Source organism: Mobula birostris, chromosome 3 (assembly GCF_030028105.1).
Source record: "Mobula birostris isolate sMobBir1 chromosome 3, sMobBir1.hap1, whole genome shotgun sequence".
Lineage (NCBI taxonomy): Eukaryota > Metazoa > Chordata > Chondrichthyes > Myliobatiformes > Myliobatidae > Mobula > Mobula birostris.
In genome coordinates, this window is record NC_092372.1 from 200,996,211 (window position 1) to 201,013,684 (window position 17,474).

A 17,474-nucleotide genomic window follows, 5' to 3' on the forward strand; every position below is an offset into this window, starting at 1 on the left:
GGCCATCCACTGATGATTACGTGTTTCAACATCTGTAGTGTGTGATCTTTTGCTGTTTCTATGCAAATCTGCTCTAGGCGCTCATCTCGGATTGGCAGGTATCATAGCATGTTGACTTCTTCGAAGCTGTTCTCCTGGCCTGGAGTACCGCTAACTGCTCGCAATTGTGTATCCGTGAGGTGCATGAGCTTTCCTTGACAGTAGGTGATGTCGAAGTCATACCCCTGCAGGCGAAGAAGCTTTGCTGCCTTCGCCAACGGCTTCTTAACTAACATTTCAAGCGGCTTGTGATTGCTGAGTACTCTTGTGAAGCGGCCAAAAGTGTATTGATGAAAACGCTTAAGTGTGAAAACAATTGCGAGCATTTGCTTTTCAATCGCTGCGTAACGTGTCTCTGTATCCACTAGCACTCTGCTTGCATAAGCGATCGGACATCGATTCTGGAGAAGTGCTGCCCCTAGGCCTTTGTTGCTGGCGTCACATTGGATGGTTAGCTCTTCCTTAGAATTGTTAACACTGGTGCTTCGGATACTGTCCGCTGGATCTTGGAGAGCATTTTGCTGCTCAGCTGACCACTCCCATGCTACATCTGGCTTTGTCAGCTGTCTGATTGGCTCAAGGGTATCTGAGAGATTTGGCAGAAAATGGCTCAGGTAGTTGACAAATCTGATCAATCGCTGCACTCACTGCACATCCGTGGGTGCTGGCATGTTGAGAACATCAACGACCTTTTTAGGATCAGGCTGAAGTCCCTCACTTGTGATGAGATACCCCAAAAAGGGTATCTCTGTTGCTCTGAGGACAGATTTGTTCTTGTTGAGCCTGATATGCTGCCCAGCACAACGCTGTAATAGCTGCTCAAGTTTCACATCATGATCGGCGATCGCCTTTTCCTGCGTTTCCCCTTTTCCATACACCAGAATGTCGTCTGTGATGCAGATCACTCCCGATAGTCCTTCCAGCGCCTGATGCAGCCTGCGCTGGAAGATCTCTGATGAAACGCTGGTTCCAAATGGGAGTCTGAGCCATCTATACTGCCCGAAAGGTGTGTTGAAAGTGGTGAGCACGCTTGATTCACTGTCCAATTTCACTTGCCAGAATGCAGAACTCATATCAAGCTTGCTGAAAACCTTAACCTGGTCAAGATCTGGCAAAATGTCCTCAATCACTGGAAGGGGGCAGTGTTCTCTCCTCAGTGCTTTGTTCAATGGTCAATGCATATACGAAGTTTGCCCGTCTTCTTCTCTGTGACCACTAACTGGCTAACCCACTTGTAGGTTCATCGACTGGAGCTATCACCTTGTGGTCTACCAGTTGATCATAGCATGAGGTAGACGTCGTGGGGGTAACACTGTGGGTTGAACCTCCTCATCAATCTGCAGGTGGTCTGCACCCGAAAGCTCCCCGAGTGCATCATCAAGCACCTCTGCATAGCGTTCTTCTGGTGTGCATTGCTTTTCTTTAAGTGTAGATGCATGCACCCTGAGAAAGTTGTCATCGTTGACCGTAATCAGCTTCATTTGCTGGCTGGCCCTGCTTCCCAGCAATGGTGTAAAGTCGTCAGTGACCACGATAAATTCGACAGAATACTTGCAGTTCGTCATGGGGTTATGCAATTTCACTCTGCATGTCCCTTCTGCATCCATGGTGGCCTTGTTCCACATCATCAGCTTTTTTGTGCATTGTCTTAGTGTCTGGTCTACTCCCACCAAGTATTTGCAGGGTGAAATATTAATGCTCGCCCCGCTGTCGGCTTGGCTTTCCATTGATGAGCGTCTGTGCGAATACGTCATCCTTTGTCTTCAGACTGTTGACCACCAGTATGACACTGTCGATAAACTCGGTGCTGCTGTCACTGTCGATTTGGTCATCGCTTTGTGCTTCCACCCCACGCACAGGCTTCTGCTTGCATACCTTTGCAAAGTGATTTCCAAAGCCACACGCCTTGCACGCCTGTCCGTATGCTGGGCGCTGTTGCTTGTCTCTTGCATGTTCCATGCCACAGTATGTGCAAGGGTTCACTTTGCTTCTGTGGCTGTTCAAGGTGCCTTTTGCTCTGGCTCCACCACTAGCACCAGCCTTCTGTCCAGGATGCTTTGAACCTTTCTTATTAGTGCGAGGTTTAATCCCATGGACAGTAGCGAACCCGCTATCTGCAGCTGTACTGAATGCTTGTAGGTGTGATTCAGCCATTTCTGTGCTTTTACAGATGTCAATGCAGTTATTGAGCGATAGCTTTCTCTATTGTAACAGACGTTTTCTGGTTTGGGAGTCGTTAATGCCCATTACGATCTTGTCTCTCGGCAGACTGTCTGACATACATGAGCAAAAATTACACGTCTTTGCAAGAGATCTAAGGCTGGCAAGAAATGATTCAAATGTCTCACCTTGTTCTTGTTGCCGCTTGTTGGAACAAATACCGTTCATATGTCCCATTTTTTTCACCGATAGCATATCTGTCAAATGCAGCTAAAATCTTTGTGAGGTCTTGGCCTTCAGCCTCATCTGCGAACACAAAACTGTTGTAGACCTCAAGTCCTGACGGTCCAATTGTATGTAAAAGTAATGCCGTCTGGTATGCTGGAATTTGTTTGTGCAGTTGTGCTATGACGCTGTAGTTAGTCCACATCTGCCGCCATGCCTTCCATCTGTCTATCACTCCGTGGTTGACTGTCGCGGCCGGTGGCAGACGGATGCCGCTGACTGGGAGAGGACTTCTGCCCCGACCATGGTTCCCCGGCACAGGGTCGCCCATGGGTGCTGGGTGCTGCTGAGATTCTGCTGTCTCACCTCCTGGCATTGCTACTGTACCCGTCTCTGTTTGTGGCTGGTTGCTCGTCTCGGTTGACATTTTTCTACTCTTACACTCACCCTCTGATGTTTCAAAGTTGCGCTATTATTATGCTGCCAACTGCAAGTTAAAGAAAATCGGGCGCTGCGGTTGAAAAGAGCAGTTTTCCGAGCCCCACCGCTGCCACCATGTTTCGAGACAGATATTTCAGATAAAAACAACGGCGCATGCACACCAACTTAATCGTCTGCTCACGAGAGCATGTACAAGTATATCATAACACTAAATCCTGTAAACCTCTCACTGACCTTCACTGGAACTGCAGTATTTCATTATCAACACTAAGTAATGGGTAATGAACAATGGCTTTGCCAACCATGTCCTGAAAGATTTTGTACAGTATTATCGGCATTTGGACAAACTACAGAGACCAGAAAACAATGAGATATTCTGCTGAGGAATTTACACTTACCGTGAGCGCCATTTTAATGATAAAATGATTAAGCCAGAGGCATTTACTGCTGATAAAATGGTAGCTTAATCTTTAGTTTTTGAGTGCTAATCAGGCACTTATATTTCTTAAGCACTTTTTAAAACAATATCTATTTGATTTGAAACATTGGACACATTAACAGCTCGGGGGAATTTCCATAAAAAGAATCCTCCAGTGTCCCTGATGACAAAACCTGCAAGAAGTGCATCCAGCTGCAACTTCTAACAGACCGTTTTAAGGAGTTGGAGCTGGAACTGGATGAAATCTGGATTATTCGAGGGGCTGAGGGGTTGATAAATAGGATATACAGGGGGGCCGTTACATGCAAGTTGCAGGGCAAAGGTAATTGGGTGACCATCGGGGAAGAAAGGGATAGGCAGCTAGTGCAGAGCACCCTTGTGACCGTTCCCCTCAACAACAGGTACACCACTTTGGATACTGTTGAGGGGATGAATTAACAGAGGAAAGCCACAGCAGTCAGGTCTCTGGCACTGAGTCCGTCTCTGTGGTTCTGGAGGGAAGGGGGGGAAGAGGAGGCAGACTGTAGTGATAGGGATTCATTGAATAGGGAAATAGAAAGGAGGTTCTATGGACGAGAACAGGACTCTCATATTGTATGTTGCCTCCTGGTACCAAGGTCAGGGACACCTCAGATCGAGTCCACAGCATTCTTAAAATGGGAAAGTGAGCAGCCAGAAGTTATGGCCCACGCTGGCACCAGTTACATGGGTAGCAGGGATGACAAGGTCCTGCAAAGTGAGTTCGAGAGTTAGGCGCTACGTTAAAAGGAAGGGCTTCTGGGGCTGTGATCTCTGGACTCCTACCCGTGCCACTTGCTAGTGAGGCCAGGAATAGGAAGATCATACAATTTAACAAGTGGCTAAGGAGATGATGCAGAAGGGAGGGCTTCAGATTTCTGGATCGTTGGGCTCTCTTCCAAGGAAAGCGGGACATGTACAGAAGGGACGGTTTGCACCTGAACTGGAGGGGGACTCATATCATAGTGCGAAGGTTTACTGGTGCTGCATGGCAGGGGGGAGGGTGTATAAAACCTAAGTGCCAGAACAGATAGTGGAGTGATTGTGGAGAATGATGTTGTTAAGCCAGCATAAAAAGTCAAGAATCAAAAGGTCGAGCATGGTGGGACTAATGTTCTGAGCTGCATAGACATCAATACAAGGAGTATTGTAGAAAAGGCAGGTGAGCTTAGGGCATGGAACACCAGGTGAAATTATGATTTGTCACCATTAATGAGACTTGGTTGCAGGAGGGGCAGGAATGGCAGCTCAGTGTTGTTGACCAGGAAACAGTCCACGGGATCTAGAGGAGCAAATCTGTAGAAACTATTGCAAGAAACACAAGATTGTGACAGTTGGCCATTTTAACTTTACAGATATTGACTGGGACTCACACACTGTAAGAGGGCTGGACAGGAAAGAGTTTGTCAAATGTGTTCAGGGAAGTTTCCTTAATCACTACATAGAAGGCCCAACTAGAGAGTGCAATACTAGACCTATTAGGGAATGAGATAGGGCAGGTAACAGGGAACACTTTGCATCTAGTGATCATAATACCATTAGTTTCAAGGTAATTATGGAAAAGGATAGGTATGGTCTTTGGGTTCAGATTCTAAATTGGGGAAGGCCAATTCTAATGATATCAGCAAGGATCTGGGAAGTGTGGATTGGGACAGGCTGTTTTCTGAAAAGGTATACTTGGTGGGTGGGAGGTTGTCAAAAATGAAATTTTGAGAGCATGGTAGTTGTATGTTCCTGTCAGAATAAAGGGCAAGGATAACAGACTTATGCAATCTTAATGTCTGAGAGATAACTGAGACCCTGTTTAAGAAACAGGAGGTGGTGCATAGCAGGTATAGGTAGGTAGGAAGAAATGAGGTCCTTGAATATACAGTACGAAATTCAAGAGAACACTTAAGGAGGAAATCAGGAGGCCAATGGAAAGCTTAAAGTTGCTCAAGGAGACAAGGTGAAGGAAAATCCAAAGGGCTTTTACTGATATATTAAGAGCAAAATGATAGCAGTGGACAGAAATGGTCCTATGGAAGATCAGTGGTCATCTGTGAGTGGAGCCAAAAGAGATGGAAATAAACTTAAATGGATTTTTTTTGCATTTGTATTTACTTGGGAGATGGACACGGAGTCAATCCAGCAGCGAGATCACAGACCCTATACAGATTACAGAGGTGGTGGTGTTGGCTGTCTTACGACAAATTAGGCTGGATAAGTCCCCAGGATCTGACAAAGAGTTCTCTCAGACCCTACGGGGGGCAAGTATAGAAATTGCAGGGACCCTAGCAGAATATTTAAAACAACCTCAGCGATGGTTGAGGTGCTGGAGAATTGGAAGATAACTAATGTTGTTCTGTTGTCTAAGAAAGGCTCTAAGAATAATCCAGACAATTATAGGCCAGTGCGCATGACATCAGTAGAGGGAAAGTTAATGGAAGGTATTCTGAGGGCCTGGATATACAAGTATTTGGATAAACAGGGACTGATTAGGGATAGTCAACATAGCTTTGTGTGTGGTAAGTCATGTCTAACCAAACTTGAGGTTTTTCGAGGCAGTTACCAGAAAAGTTGATGAAGATGAGGCAATGGATATTGTCTACATGGAGTTTAGTAAGGTAGTGACAAGGTCCTGCATGGGAAGTTGGTCAAGAAGGTTCAGTGGCTTGGCATTTCAGATGAGGTAGTAAATTGGATTAGACACTGGCTTTGCCAGAGAAGCCAGAGAGTGGTAGTAGATGGTTGCCTCTCGGCTTGGAGACCTGTGACTAGTGTTGTGCCACAAGGATCGATGCTAGGTCTGCTGTTTGTCATCTATGTCAATGACCTGAATAATAATGTGGTAAACTGGATCAGCAAATATGCAGTTGACACTGAGATTGAGGGTCTAGTGGACCGTGGTGAAGACTATCTGGATCTGGTACTGCACTTCGGGATGACCAACCATGACTGGTCTTATATGGTCGATGTAGGGTACTGAGGAGCATGGTAGAACAGGGAGATGTGGAAATACAAATCCATAATTCATCGGAAGTGGTGTCACAGGTAGATAGGGTTGTAAAGAGAGCTTTAGGCACATTGGCCTTCATAAATGTATTGTGTACAGCAGTTGGGATGTTACGTTGAAATTGTACATTGGTGAGGTCTAACTTGGAGTATTGTGTGCAATAATAGTCACCTACCTACAGGAAAGGTGTAAATAAGATTGAAAGAACGAGGAGAAAATTGACAAGAATATTGCTGGGACTTGACGACCTGAGTTATAAGGAAGGGTTGAATAGATTAGGAATTTATTCCCTATAACATAGAAGACTGAGGGAAGATCTGATAGAGTTGTACAAAGTTATGAGGGGCATGATTGGGTAAATGTACAGTAAGCAAGCTTTTTCCACTAAGGTTGGGTGAGTCTACAACTAGAGGTTATGAATTAAGAGTGAAAGGTGATTTTTTATTTTAAAAAAAAAACAGGAACATGAGGGAGAACTTCTTCACTCAGAGGGTGGTGAGAGTGCGGAACAAGCTGCCAGCACAAGTGGTGGATGTGGCATCGATGTCAATATTTAAGAAAAGTTCGGATAGGTACATAGATGGGAGGGCTATGGTCTGGGTGCAGGTCGATAGGACTAGGCAGATTAATGGTTCAACATGGACTAGATGGGCTGAAGAAATAGTTTCTCTGCTGTAGTGTTCTATGACTCTAATCTCTTCTTACTTTGCTTTGCAATATTTTTACTTACCACTTGCAAGATACTGGAGACATTTTCCCATTTTGCTTCTGCAATATTATCCCCGCCATCCACCATTCCCTGGTAACCCTGCAAGTGAATGTAAACCAGATGTTAGTGCAACCTAATTAAGCTGAGCAGCCTCTGATTTTGTGTTAAGCATGTTTTGCATTACTTCATAATGATGAGAAATAGTCTTTCATTGCAGCTGTGATATTTGCAAGTAGTAAACACAAGATCAACTGTAGCTACACCGGCAGATATGATGTCTTTCTTTCACAAATCTTTTCTTTGGCTCTACCAGTGCCCTATGATGCTGAGATACATCGTAGGATGCACTGGGACACATCATCAGTGAGGTAACCTGGGGTCATCGGGTGCTTTAGGCCTTTCAACGTCAGACACCCTTGCCCACACAGCCCAGCCAGGGCTGACCAGGCCCTGGCTTATGTTCCAGCAGATTTGGTCCAAGGTCACACCTCCTGATCCATAGCCACCTTGAGCCTCTGTGATGGTCCTGATGGCTCTTCTCATTGCAGCCCCTGTATTGCAATGGCAACAGTCAGTTCTACAGAGTGAGCAGCCAGCAAATCCTCTACACCCCACCTCTATAGAGGCTCACAAAATGTCCCTGTAATCTGTGCAGTGGTAATCACCTGGGTTGACAAAGAATGTCAGAGTATATTGAAGCAGGATTAGGTTAAGCTAGATAAATTCATGGCTTGTTTTGCCTTTTCACTATTTTTCTGTGTTGACCTTTTGTCCTTTGATTTAACAGCAAAAGGTCTGTCAATGTCTACATCGACTATCCTCACTGAGCTTCAATAAGCCCTTTTGGGTAGAGAATTCCAGAACTCCAGTACCCCTGAATGGCCAGCCTCTTTTTAGTCCCCGATCCTAGACGTCACATTCAGGAGTAATGCCGTCCCTGCACTTGAAACATAGAATATTAATTTTATATGCTTCAGTGCAATCACCTCACATACTTCCAAACTCATGAAGTATAGGCCAAAGTCTACTTAACTTCTCCTCATAGGACAATCCTCTTACGAAACAAAGAACACAAACAGTACAACACCAGAACAAGCCCATGATGTTATACTGAAATAATTAAATAAAGACACCTAATCCCTACTGTTTGCAATATCCCTCCATTCTCTGCATATTCATGTGCCTACCTTAGGGCCTATTTGTTGCGTCTTCCGCCACCACCACCCTCGGAAGCATACTCAGGCACCCACCATTCTAAATGAAAATTACCCTGCACATCTCTTTTGAACTTCCCCTTTTCATCTTCAATGTATACTTCTGGGTAATCAACCCTAGGATAAAGATAATTGCAGTGTACTGTAACTATGCCACTCAATTTTAAAAATATAATATCTAACGTGGTCCACTTTCATTTCACCCTCCCCTTCCTTTGCAAACTGCCTCTTTTCACAAGATCCAAAAGCAAAAATCAGATTTAGAAAGAAACATCAGTTCCGACATATCTTCCTTCTTTCCCAATATAATCCAGCTGGTACCCACGTCCTTTTGTGCCAAAAGGACTGCAGATGACAAGTTCACTGTTCTCTGTTAACAGAGGACAGGAACATTATGTTTTGAACCTTCATGTTAAACTGGCAATAATTCCCAGTTCAGCACTGAGAAGCAATCTGGTTTCCCAGCTGTAACCCACTTGAAGCGAACATTGGGGCAATGCATCTCACACTGATACTAAGATTCTCCACTGTCAAATTCACTTACGTAAATGGACTAGAAGAAAAACAAATTGATGTTTATGCTTTAGGAAGCATATCTTTCACACATTCATTCAACCAGAGTAAATGTGGGTTTTTTTAAATGACTAACCTAGTTTCCTAGATTAAAGTTAACGAACCAACATGAGGTCAAGTTCTGTTGTATTTTTTTTTTACCTTCGAGTATGGTCTCCATTTCAATAACATTGCTTAGAAAAGTCTTTAGTGTTTTGTACAACCTCTTGTCCCTTGGATAGTGTTAGGGTAATAATTTTAGAATTCAGTTCATTTGCAGAACACATGGGAGACTTCAATTTGTATCATCTCCAAGAATAAGGTCATGGCAACTTCAGTCATCAGAATCAGATTTGTCATAAGACCATAAGACTTATGACCAGAGTTAGGCCATTCAGTCCATCAAGCCTGTTCTGCCATTCTCATCATGGCTGATTCATCTTGCCTCTCAACCTCACTCTCCTGCCTTCTCCCTGTAACCTTAGACACCCTGGCTAATCAAGGACCTATCAACATCCACTTTAAGTATATCCAATGACTTGACCTCCACAGCTGCCTGTGGCAATGATTCACTACCCTCTGGCTACGGAAATTGACACTCTAACCAAAAACGAAATCCATCAACCTCTGCTTTAAATTCCGTATACTCAATGACTTGGCATCAACAACAGTCTGTGGCAACAAATTCCACAGATTAACTACCCTACAAAGAAATTCCTCCTCATCTCTGTTCTAACCAGATGTCCCTCTATTTTGAGGTTGTGCCCTCTAGTCCTAGACTCACCCACTATTGGAAACATCGTCTCCACATGCACTATCTAGTCGTTTCAAAATTAGGTAGGCTTCAATAAGATTCTCCCTCCCCTCCTTCCTCTAAACTCCAGCAGATACAGGCCTACAGCCATTAAACACTCCCCATATTCACACCCATTCTTTCCCAAAATTGTTCTTGTCAACATCTTCTGGATCCTCTCCAAGGCCAGCACATCTTTTCTTAGATAAGGGGCCCAAAGCTGCTAACAATACTTCAAGCATGATCTGATCAATGCATTATAATACCTCAGCATTACACTCAAATTAAATTTATTATCAAAATACCTATATATCACCATATACAATACTGAGATTAATTCACTTGCAGGCACACTCAATAAATCCATAATAGAATAATAACCATAATGGAAACTATGAAAGATAGCACCAACTTGGGCATTCAACCAGCGTCCGATAAGTCAACAAACTGTGCAAATACAAACTTGATTTTATATTCTAGTCCTCTTGAAATGAATGCTAACATTCCTTACAACTGACTCAATCTGCAGGTTAATCTTCAGGGAATCCTGGACAAGAACTTCAAACTCCCTTTGCACCTTTGATTTCTGAATTTACTTCCTGGTTGGAAAATAGTTTACACCTTTATTTCTTCTACCGAAGTGCGTGAACATACACTTCCCTACACTGCTACTTATTTGCACCTTATGTCTGCACTATACTCTCCTATTACTATGGCTTGAATTTTCTCTCCATTTAGAAAATAGACTATGCCTTTAGTCTTTCTACCAAAGTGTATGACCATACATTTCCCTGCACTATATTCCATGTCACTTCTTTGCCCATTCTCCCAGTCTAGTTCTACTGCTTACCATACTGCCTGCTTCATTAACACTACCTGCCACTCAACCCATCTTCGTATCGCCAGCAAACGTGGCCACAAAGCAATCAATTCCATCATCCAAGCCATTCATATACAAGGTGAAAAGAAGTGGTCCCAACACCAGCCCCTGTGGAACCACTAGTCATTAGCAGCCAAACAGAAAATACCCCCTTTTCCCCCCAATCTTTACCTCTTGACAATCAGCCAATCCTCCATCAATGCCAGTATCTTTCCTGCAATATCACGGGCTCTTATCCTGTTAGGCAGCCTCACGTGCAGCACCTTGTCAAAGGCCCATCCACTGACTCTCCTGTGCCTATTCTGCTTGCTATTTCCTTGAAGAATTACAACAGATTCATCAGGCTAGATTTCCCTTTAAGGGAACCTATGCCTCCACATACCCCTAAACCTCATCCTTAATAATGGACTCTAACTTCTTCCCGAACACTAAGGTCAGGATAACTTTCTGAGAAACGCCTTTCTTTTCTTTCCCTCCCTCTTAAAGAGTGGACTGACATTTATGATTTTCTGGTCCTCTGAAACCATTCCAGAATTTAATGATTCTTACTAATATTAATTAGTATTTATTAATTAATAATGCCTAACAATTTCTTCAGCTACTTTTTTCAGAATCCTGGCCCATGCGGCATATTGATCTTCTGACCTTATAGATTCCCATACACCTTCTCCTTAGTAATGCCATCTACATTCACTGCTGCCCCAACACTCCTGAATATCTGACATTCTGCTATTGTCTTCCATAGTGAAGACTGACACTAAATACTCATTGCATTCATCTGCCAATTCTTTGCCACCATTACTATCTCTCCAGAGTTATTTCCCAGTGGTCTGACATCCACTCTCGCTTCTTTTTTACTCTTTATGTTTCTGGAAAAACATTTGGTATTACCCTCTTTAATATTATTGGCTAGCTTACCTTCATATTTCATCTTTTCTCTCTTTATGGCTTTTTCATTGCCTTCTGTTGGTTTTGAAAAACTTCCCAATGCTCTAACGTCCCACTACTTTTTGCTGCATCATATGCCCTCTCTATTACTTTACGCTGTCATTAACTTCCCTTGCCATCATTGCCGAACATCGTGAAATTTGTTATTTTACGGCAGTAGTACAGGGCAAGACACAAGAATTACTATCAGTTAGAAAAATAACGGTGCAAAGGCAAATAATGAGGTAGAGGACGTGTTTATGAGCTGCTCAGAAATCTGATATCGGGGGGGCAAGAAACATTGAGTATGGGTCTTCAGGCTCCTGTACCTCCTACCCAATGGTAGCAACGATTCAGATGGTGAGGCATTTTAAGATAGATGTCACCTTCCTGAAGCTCCAACTCTCGAACATGTCTTCAGTGGAGGGGAGGGCTTTGTCTGTGATGGAACTGGTTGAGTCTATAAATCCCTGCAGCCTCTAGTGATACAGTGTATTGGGGGCTCCACACCTACGATGAAAGCAGTCAGTCTTTGGTGACATAACAAACCTCTCAAATTTCTAATGAAGTGTGAAGTGGCCATGGTGAGAATGGTAAAACACATCAATGTGTTTGGGCCCAGTATAGATTCCTTGAGGTGTTAACACTCAGGGACTTGAAACTGCTCACCTCTTCCACCAATGGCCCTCAATGAGGACTGTTGTGTGTTCTCCCATCTTGGCCTTGCTGATGATGAGTTTGAGGTTGTTGTTGCAACACCACTCAACCAGCTAATCTCACTCCTGAAAACCTCCTCACCACCGTCTGAAATTCTGCCAACAATGGAAGGAGTCATTGGTGAATTTTCATGGTGTTTGAGCTGTGCCTAGCAACACAGACAAATGTAGAGAGCATATCAGTGTGCTAAGCACACGCCCTTGAGGTGCTCCTGCGTTGATTGTCATTGAGTAGAAGGTACTATTACTGTTCTGCACTGACAGTGGATAAGGAAGTCAATAATCCAGTTGCATATGGAGGTACAGAAGCTCAGGTATTGAAGTCTGTTGATTAGTAGGGAGGGGATTACGGTGCTGAATCTATAGACAGCAGTCTGAGATGTATTTTCCTGTTGGTGCTCCAAAGCTGAGTAGAGAGTGAGTGCTTGCATCCACTGTGAACCAGTTAGTCTGCTCGCATGAGTACATGTTGATCACTATCAGCACACTCAGTGAAGCAAACAACAAAATGGGCTTTCACTTACCATCCACAACAGTCCTCTACAGATCTATCTACTCTGCTAACACCAATGATAAATCTCCACATTGAGACATTGATAAAAAAAAAATCACCAGAGACCTGGGTTCAAATCCCACCACTGTCTGTGAGGAGTCTCTACATTCTTCCCATAACCTCATAGGTTTCCCTTGGGTGCTCTAGTTTCCTCCCACATTCCAAAGACATATGGGTTAGCAGTTTAATTGTTCACATGGGTGTAACTGGACAGTACAAGCTCATTGGGCCAGAAGGACCTGTTACCGTGATGTGCCTCTAAAGAAATAAATAAACTCCCTCTGGTTATAGGCAAATACCAATTATGAAATTTTTCCACTGGCTTCAAGAAATCATTCAAGGATCTTCTCAAAGTCTCCATGAACAATTGTGACATCCCCACCATTCCATGGGAACCTCTGGCTCATGGCCACTTGAAGCCAAAAAGAGAATTTGATTGGTATTGACAACTTCACGTTACTTCCTACATGCATAAATATTTGATGGATGGCACCATCTCCTAAACTGCCTACTCATGTATGATATCAAGTAGTTCCTACCCCACCTGTGGAGAGACCAAGGTTCAATTCCTGCTGCCCTCTGTAAGGAGTCTGTATGTTCTCCCCATGACCATGTGGGTTTCCTCCAGGTGCTCTGGTTTTCTCCCATAGTCCAAAGATGTACCAGTTAGTAGGTTATTTGGTCATTGCAGATTGTCTTGTGATTAGGCTTGGGTTAAATCAGGAGTTGCTGGGCATTGTGACTCAAAGGGCCAGTAAGGCCTACTCCACCTATCTCTTAATAAAATTAAATATGTGCAGGTTCCGTGTTGTTCTCATCGGCCACCTGAGAACCCATGGAGCTGGGAAACACAAGGCATCCTTGACCCTAAACGACTGGCCAGAGAAGGAGAAAATTGGATGATATGTGTTCATCCTCCAATATAGTGCAGTATTGGCATCAGGCATAATCTTGATGAAAAATATACACCTTAAACCACAGCTCAGCTGAGATTTGTTAAGGTATTAACTCTTGATTACATTCTTTTATTCCACCTCCTTTGATATTGTGATGTATTTTTATCCCACTAAAAACCACACCACAAGTCTCTGCAGGATCAAATCTGGCATCCAGACAACTCCAGAAATACTTCCACCTTAACTGCCTGAGTCACTGTATTAGGAGTGATGTGAATCCAAACAATCGAATTGAATTGAAAGCAGACAGCTTGATGTCTATTTGGAATATTTCAAAGACAAACTGAATTTTAAATTCCTTCTAAGTTAGACAGAGAGCATCTTCAGGGTTTGAAATGGGCCTAAATTGAAGCTGGTAAAATTCAGTTTAAGTTTAGATTCAATGTATTGAATAAAGTCACATTCAAATACATTCAAGAGCACCAAGACTAAATTTTGTCAACAATCGAAATGTGGAGACACAAAATATTCTATTACATTTTTCAAAATACTCCCTGCCTAAAAGGACACAAGAAAAATAGTCAAGTTGCTCATAGGATTGAATCATTTTTGAGTCTGAGAGTCATAAGGTAATGCTGCAGCTCTGTAAAACCCTAGTTAGACCACATTTGGAGTATTGTGATCAGTTCTGATCACCTCAATATAAATGCATGTGAAAGCTTTAGAGAGGGTGCTGAAGTGTTTTATCAGGAAGCTGCCTGGATTATGAGGATAAGTTGAGCTTTTCTCTTTGGAGCGGAGGATGAGAGGTGACTTGATAGAGGTATACAGGATAGTAAGAGGCACTGATCGAGTGGACAGCCAAGGCTGCCATACAAGCTGGCATAATTTTAAGGTAATTGGAGAATAATATAGAGGGGATGTCAGAGGCAAGCGTACTTTCTTGTTTAAACACACAGAGAGAGTGGTGGGTGTGTGGAACGCACTGCCAAGGGTGGTGGTAGGGGCAAATACATTAGGGACATTTATAAGACTCTGAGATTGGCATGTGGATGATAGAAAATTGGAGGTCTATGTGAGAGGGAAGGATTACATTGATCTTAGAGTAGGTTAAAAGGTCAGCATAACATCATGAGCTGAAGGACCTATACTATGCTGCAACGTTCTATGTTTTTATTTAATTACATAAAAAAAGCTAGACAGCAGTGGTAGACCAGGTGATATGGTGTAACTGCAGCATGTGGGAGTCTGTGGAGAACACACCTCTCCCATGCTACTTCATTAATGGTGAACACTTTTCAAAGATCATTAGCTCAAAGTGCACACACTGGTATTAATTGAAGGTTAGGGGAAGGAGACAGTCAGTGAAACACTGGTTAAGGAAACATTCACATCCTCTGGATTGGACAGTGTGATAGATCTGCTTAACTGTAAGAAATATGGGGGGGGCGGTGTCTACATAGCAGTTCAGGAAATTATTTAAGTGTGGGGGGGGCGAAAAGGTGCAGGGGCTGGAGGATGATGTAGTGAGATGGAAACCGTTGTCGGGCAACAGAGTGGCATAAAAAATAGAAAGGCTATGGTGGACTTAGTCAGCTACTGCAAATTGGTCCTGGTGAGAATGGTAAAATCCAGGGAGATTTGAAGAGAATGTGAGGAGAACAAATAATAGTTTCAATGTAAGATTAGTATAAATGGTTGGATTATGGGTACTGTGGACACAATGGCCCAGAGGGCTTTTTCCTGGGCTTTCTGCCTTTATCAGCTGTGATGAAATCAGAAAACTGAGCCACCCAGCTGATGCCAGAGGAAAAACAATCTCCTCAGAGCCGGAGAAGAGTCAGAATCAAAAACACAAAATACTCTGCAGATGCTGGGGTCAAAGCAACACGCACAACATGCTGGAGGAGCTCAGCAGGTCGGGCAGCATCCCTGGAAACCAACATCGGTGACCTGATGCTGCTTGACCTGCTGAGTTCCTCCAGCGTGTTGTGCGTGTTGCTGAGTCAGAATCAAAACTGGAGAATTCAGTATCAGCATCCCTAAAGAAAGCAAAACTTTAAGAGACCCAAGAATGAGGCACTACTGAAACAGATTGAACAGCTAGCACTGTAATAGAAAATCAGAACCACATAAATAACCAGCTCTGGTTTGAAACAAGTGCCAAATACCAAAGCTTGAAGCTGGGCAGTATCCAGGACCAAGCCACTCAATTGATTTGCAACCATCATCTTGAATACCAGTTTTTCCTCCCATCTCATCATCTACACTTGGGGAAATCACTTGAAAGAGATATCTGCAAGTCCAGGCAGAATCAGCACTAACAGGCGTGAAACCACATCCCATAACATAGAAAACAATTCAGAGGAAGCCAAGACCAAATTTTACAGCAACGTGCTTAAGAAACATATTTAATACAGCAGTTCATTCAGTTTTGATGTTGGAGTTCAAATTTCCGAGTTAAGAATAAATTTATCAATGTATATAGATGTTACTATATACAACCCTGAGATTCGTTTTTAGTAAATACAATAACCACAATAGAATTAATGAAAGACTGTACCCAAAAGAGTGGGCAACGAGTGTGCAAAAGACAACAAAATTCAAATACAAAAATAAAAATAATAATAATAAATAAATAAGCAATAAATATCAAGAACATGAGATGGTGTCTTTGAAGGTGAGTCCATAGATTGTGGGAACAGTTGAGTGATGGAGTGAGTGAAGTTATCCTGTCTGTTTCAAGAGCCAGATGGTTGAGGGGTAATAACTGTTCCTGAATCTGGTGGTGTGAGTCCTGAGGCTCCTGCACCACCTTCATGATGGCAGCAGCAAGAAAAGAGCATGGCCTGGGTGGTGGGGGTCCCTGATGATGGCTGCTGCTTTCCTGTAGAAATGTTCAGTTCTGGGGAGGACCTTAGCTGTGATGGACAGGGCGATATCCACTACTTTTGTAGGATTTTCTGTTCAAGGGCTTCGGTGTTCCCATACCAGGCTGAGATACAACCAGTCAATATTCTTTCCACTGCACATCTACAAAATTTTGTTGAAGTTTTTGATGTCATGCCGATTTTTGTAATCTTCTAAAGTAGAAGTGCCTCCATGCTTTCTTCGTAATTGCACTTACAGGTCCTCTGAAATGGCAACCTCAAGGAAATTAAAGTTGCTGACCCTCTCCATTTCTGATGCTCCAATGAGAGCTGGCTCATGAACCTCTGGTTTCCTCCTCCTGGTCAAAAAGCAGCTCCTTGGTCTTGCTGACACTGAATAAGAGGTTGTTGTGGCACCATTCAGATAGATTTTCAATCTCCCACCTATATGCTGGTTCAGTTGCAAACAATATAGACAAAATCAAAAAGGCTGCTAACTGCAATCTCAGAACTTTTGAATGAAAAATTAGACCAGAAATAGGACGATCAAACTCCACTAGGAAACACTAGAGAACAGATTTAGGAGATGCATAATTTAAGAATTAGATTACAAAAGTCAGTCAAAAGTGAAAAATTTATAGGCTTAAATATGGACTTAAAAGAAATATAGACTAAAACCGATTAATAGCCAACGTAGGAGGAATACAAGACCATAAGATAAAGGAGCAGTAGGCCATTTGGCCCATCAAGTCTGCTCTGCCATTCAATCATGGGCTGATCAAATTCTTCCAGTCATCCCCACTCCCTTGCCTTCACCCCATACCCTTTGATGCCCTGGCTAATCAAGAACCTATCTATCGCCGCCTTAAATACACCCAGTGACTTGATCTCCACAGCCTCTCGTAGCAACAAATTCCATAAGACCATAAGACAAAGGAGCAGAAGTAGGCCATTCGGCCCATTGAGTCTGCTCCGCTATTTTATCATGAGCTGATCCATTTTCTCCTATTTAGTCCCACTCCCCTGCCTTCTCACCATAACCTTTGA

The 17,474-nt window shown here is 43.1% G+C and overlaps 1 protein-coding gene across 3 annotated transcripts in view; it reads right to left on the bottom strand.

Moving 5' to 3' along the window:
* LOC140195531 (ATP-dependent 6-phosphofructokinase, platelet type-like) overlaps positions 1 to 17,474 on the bottom strand; it is a 128,387-nt gene that overhangs the window by 76,135 nt on the left and 34,778 nt on the right. For all 3 annotated transcript variants that reach the window (XM_072254001.1, XM_072254000.1, XM_072253999.1), the window contains exon 3: positions 7,048 to 7,125. In XM_072254001.1, coding sequence (XP_072110102.1) covers positions 7,048 to 7,125 — 78 coding nt within the window. The remainder of the gene's footprint in view (positions 1 to 7,047; positions 7,126 to 17,474) is intronic.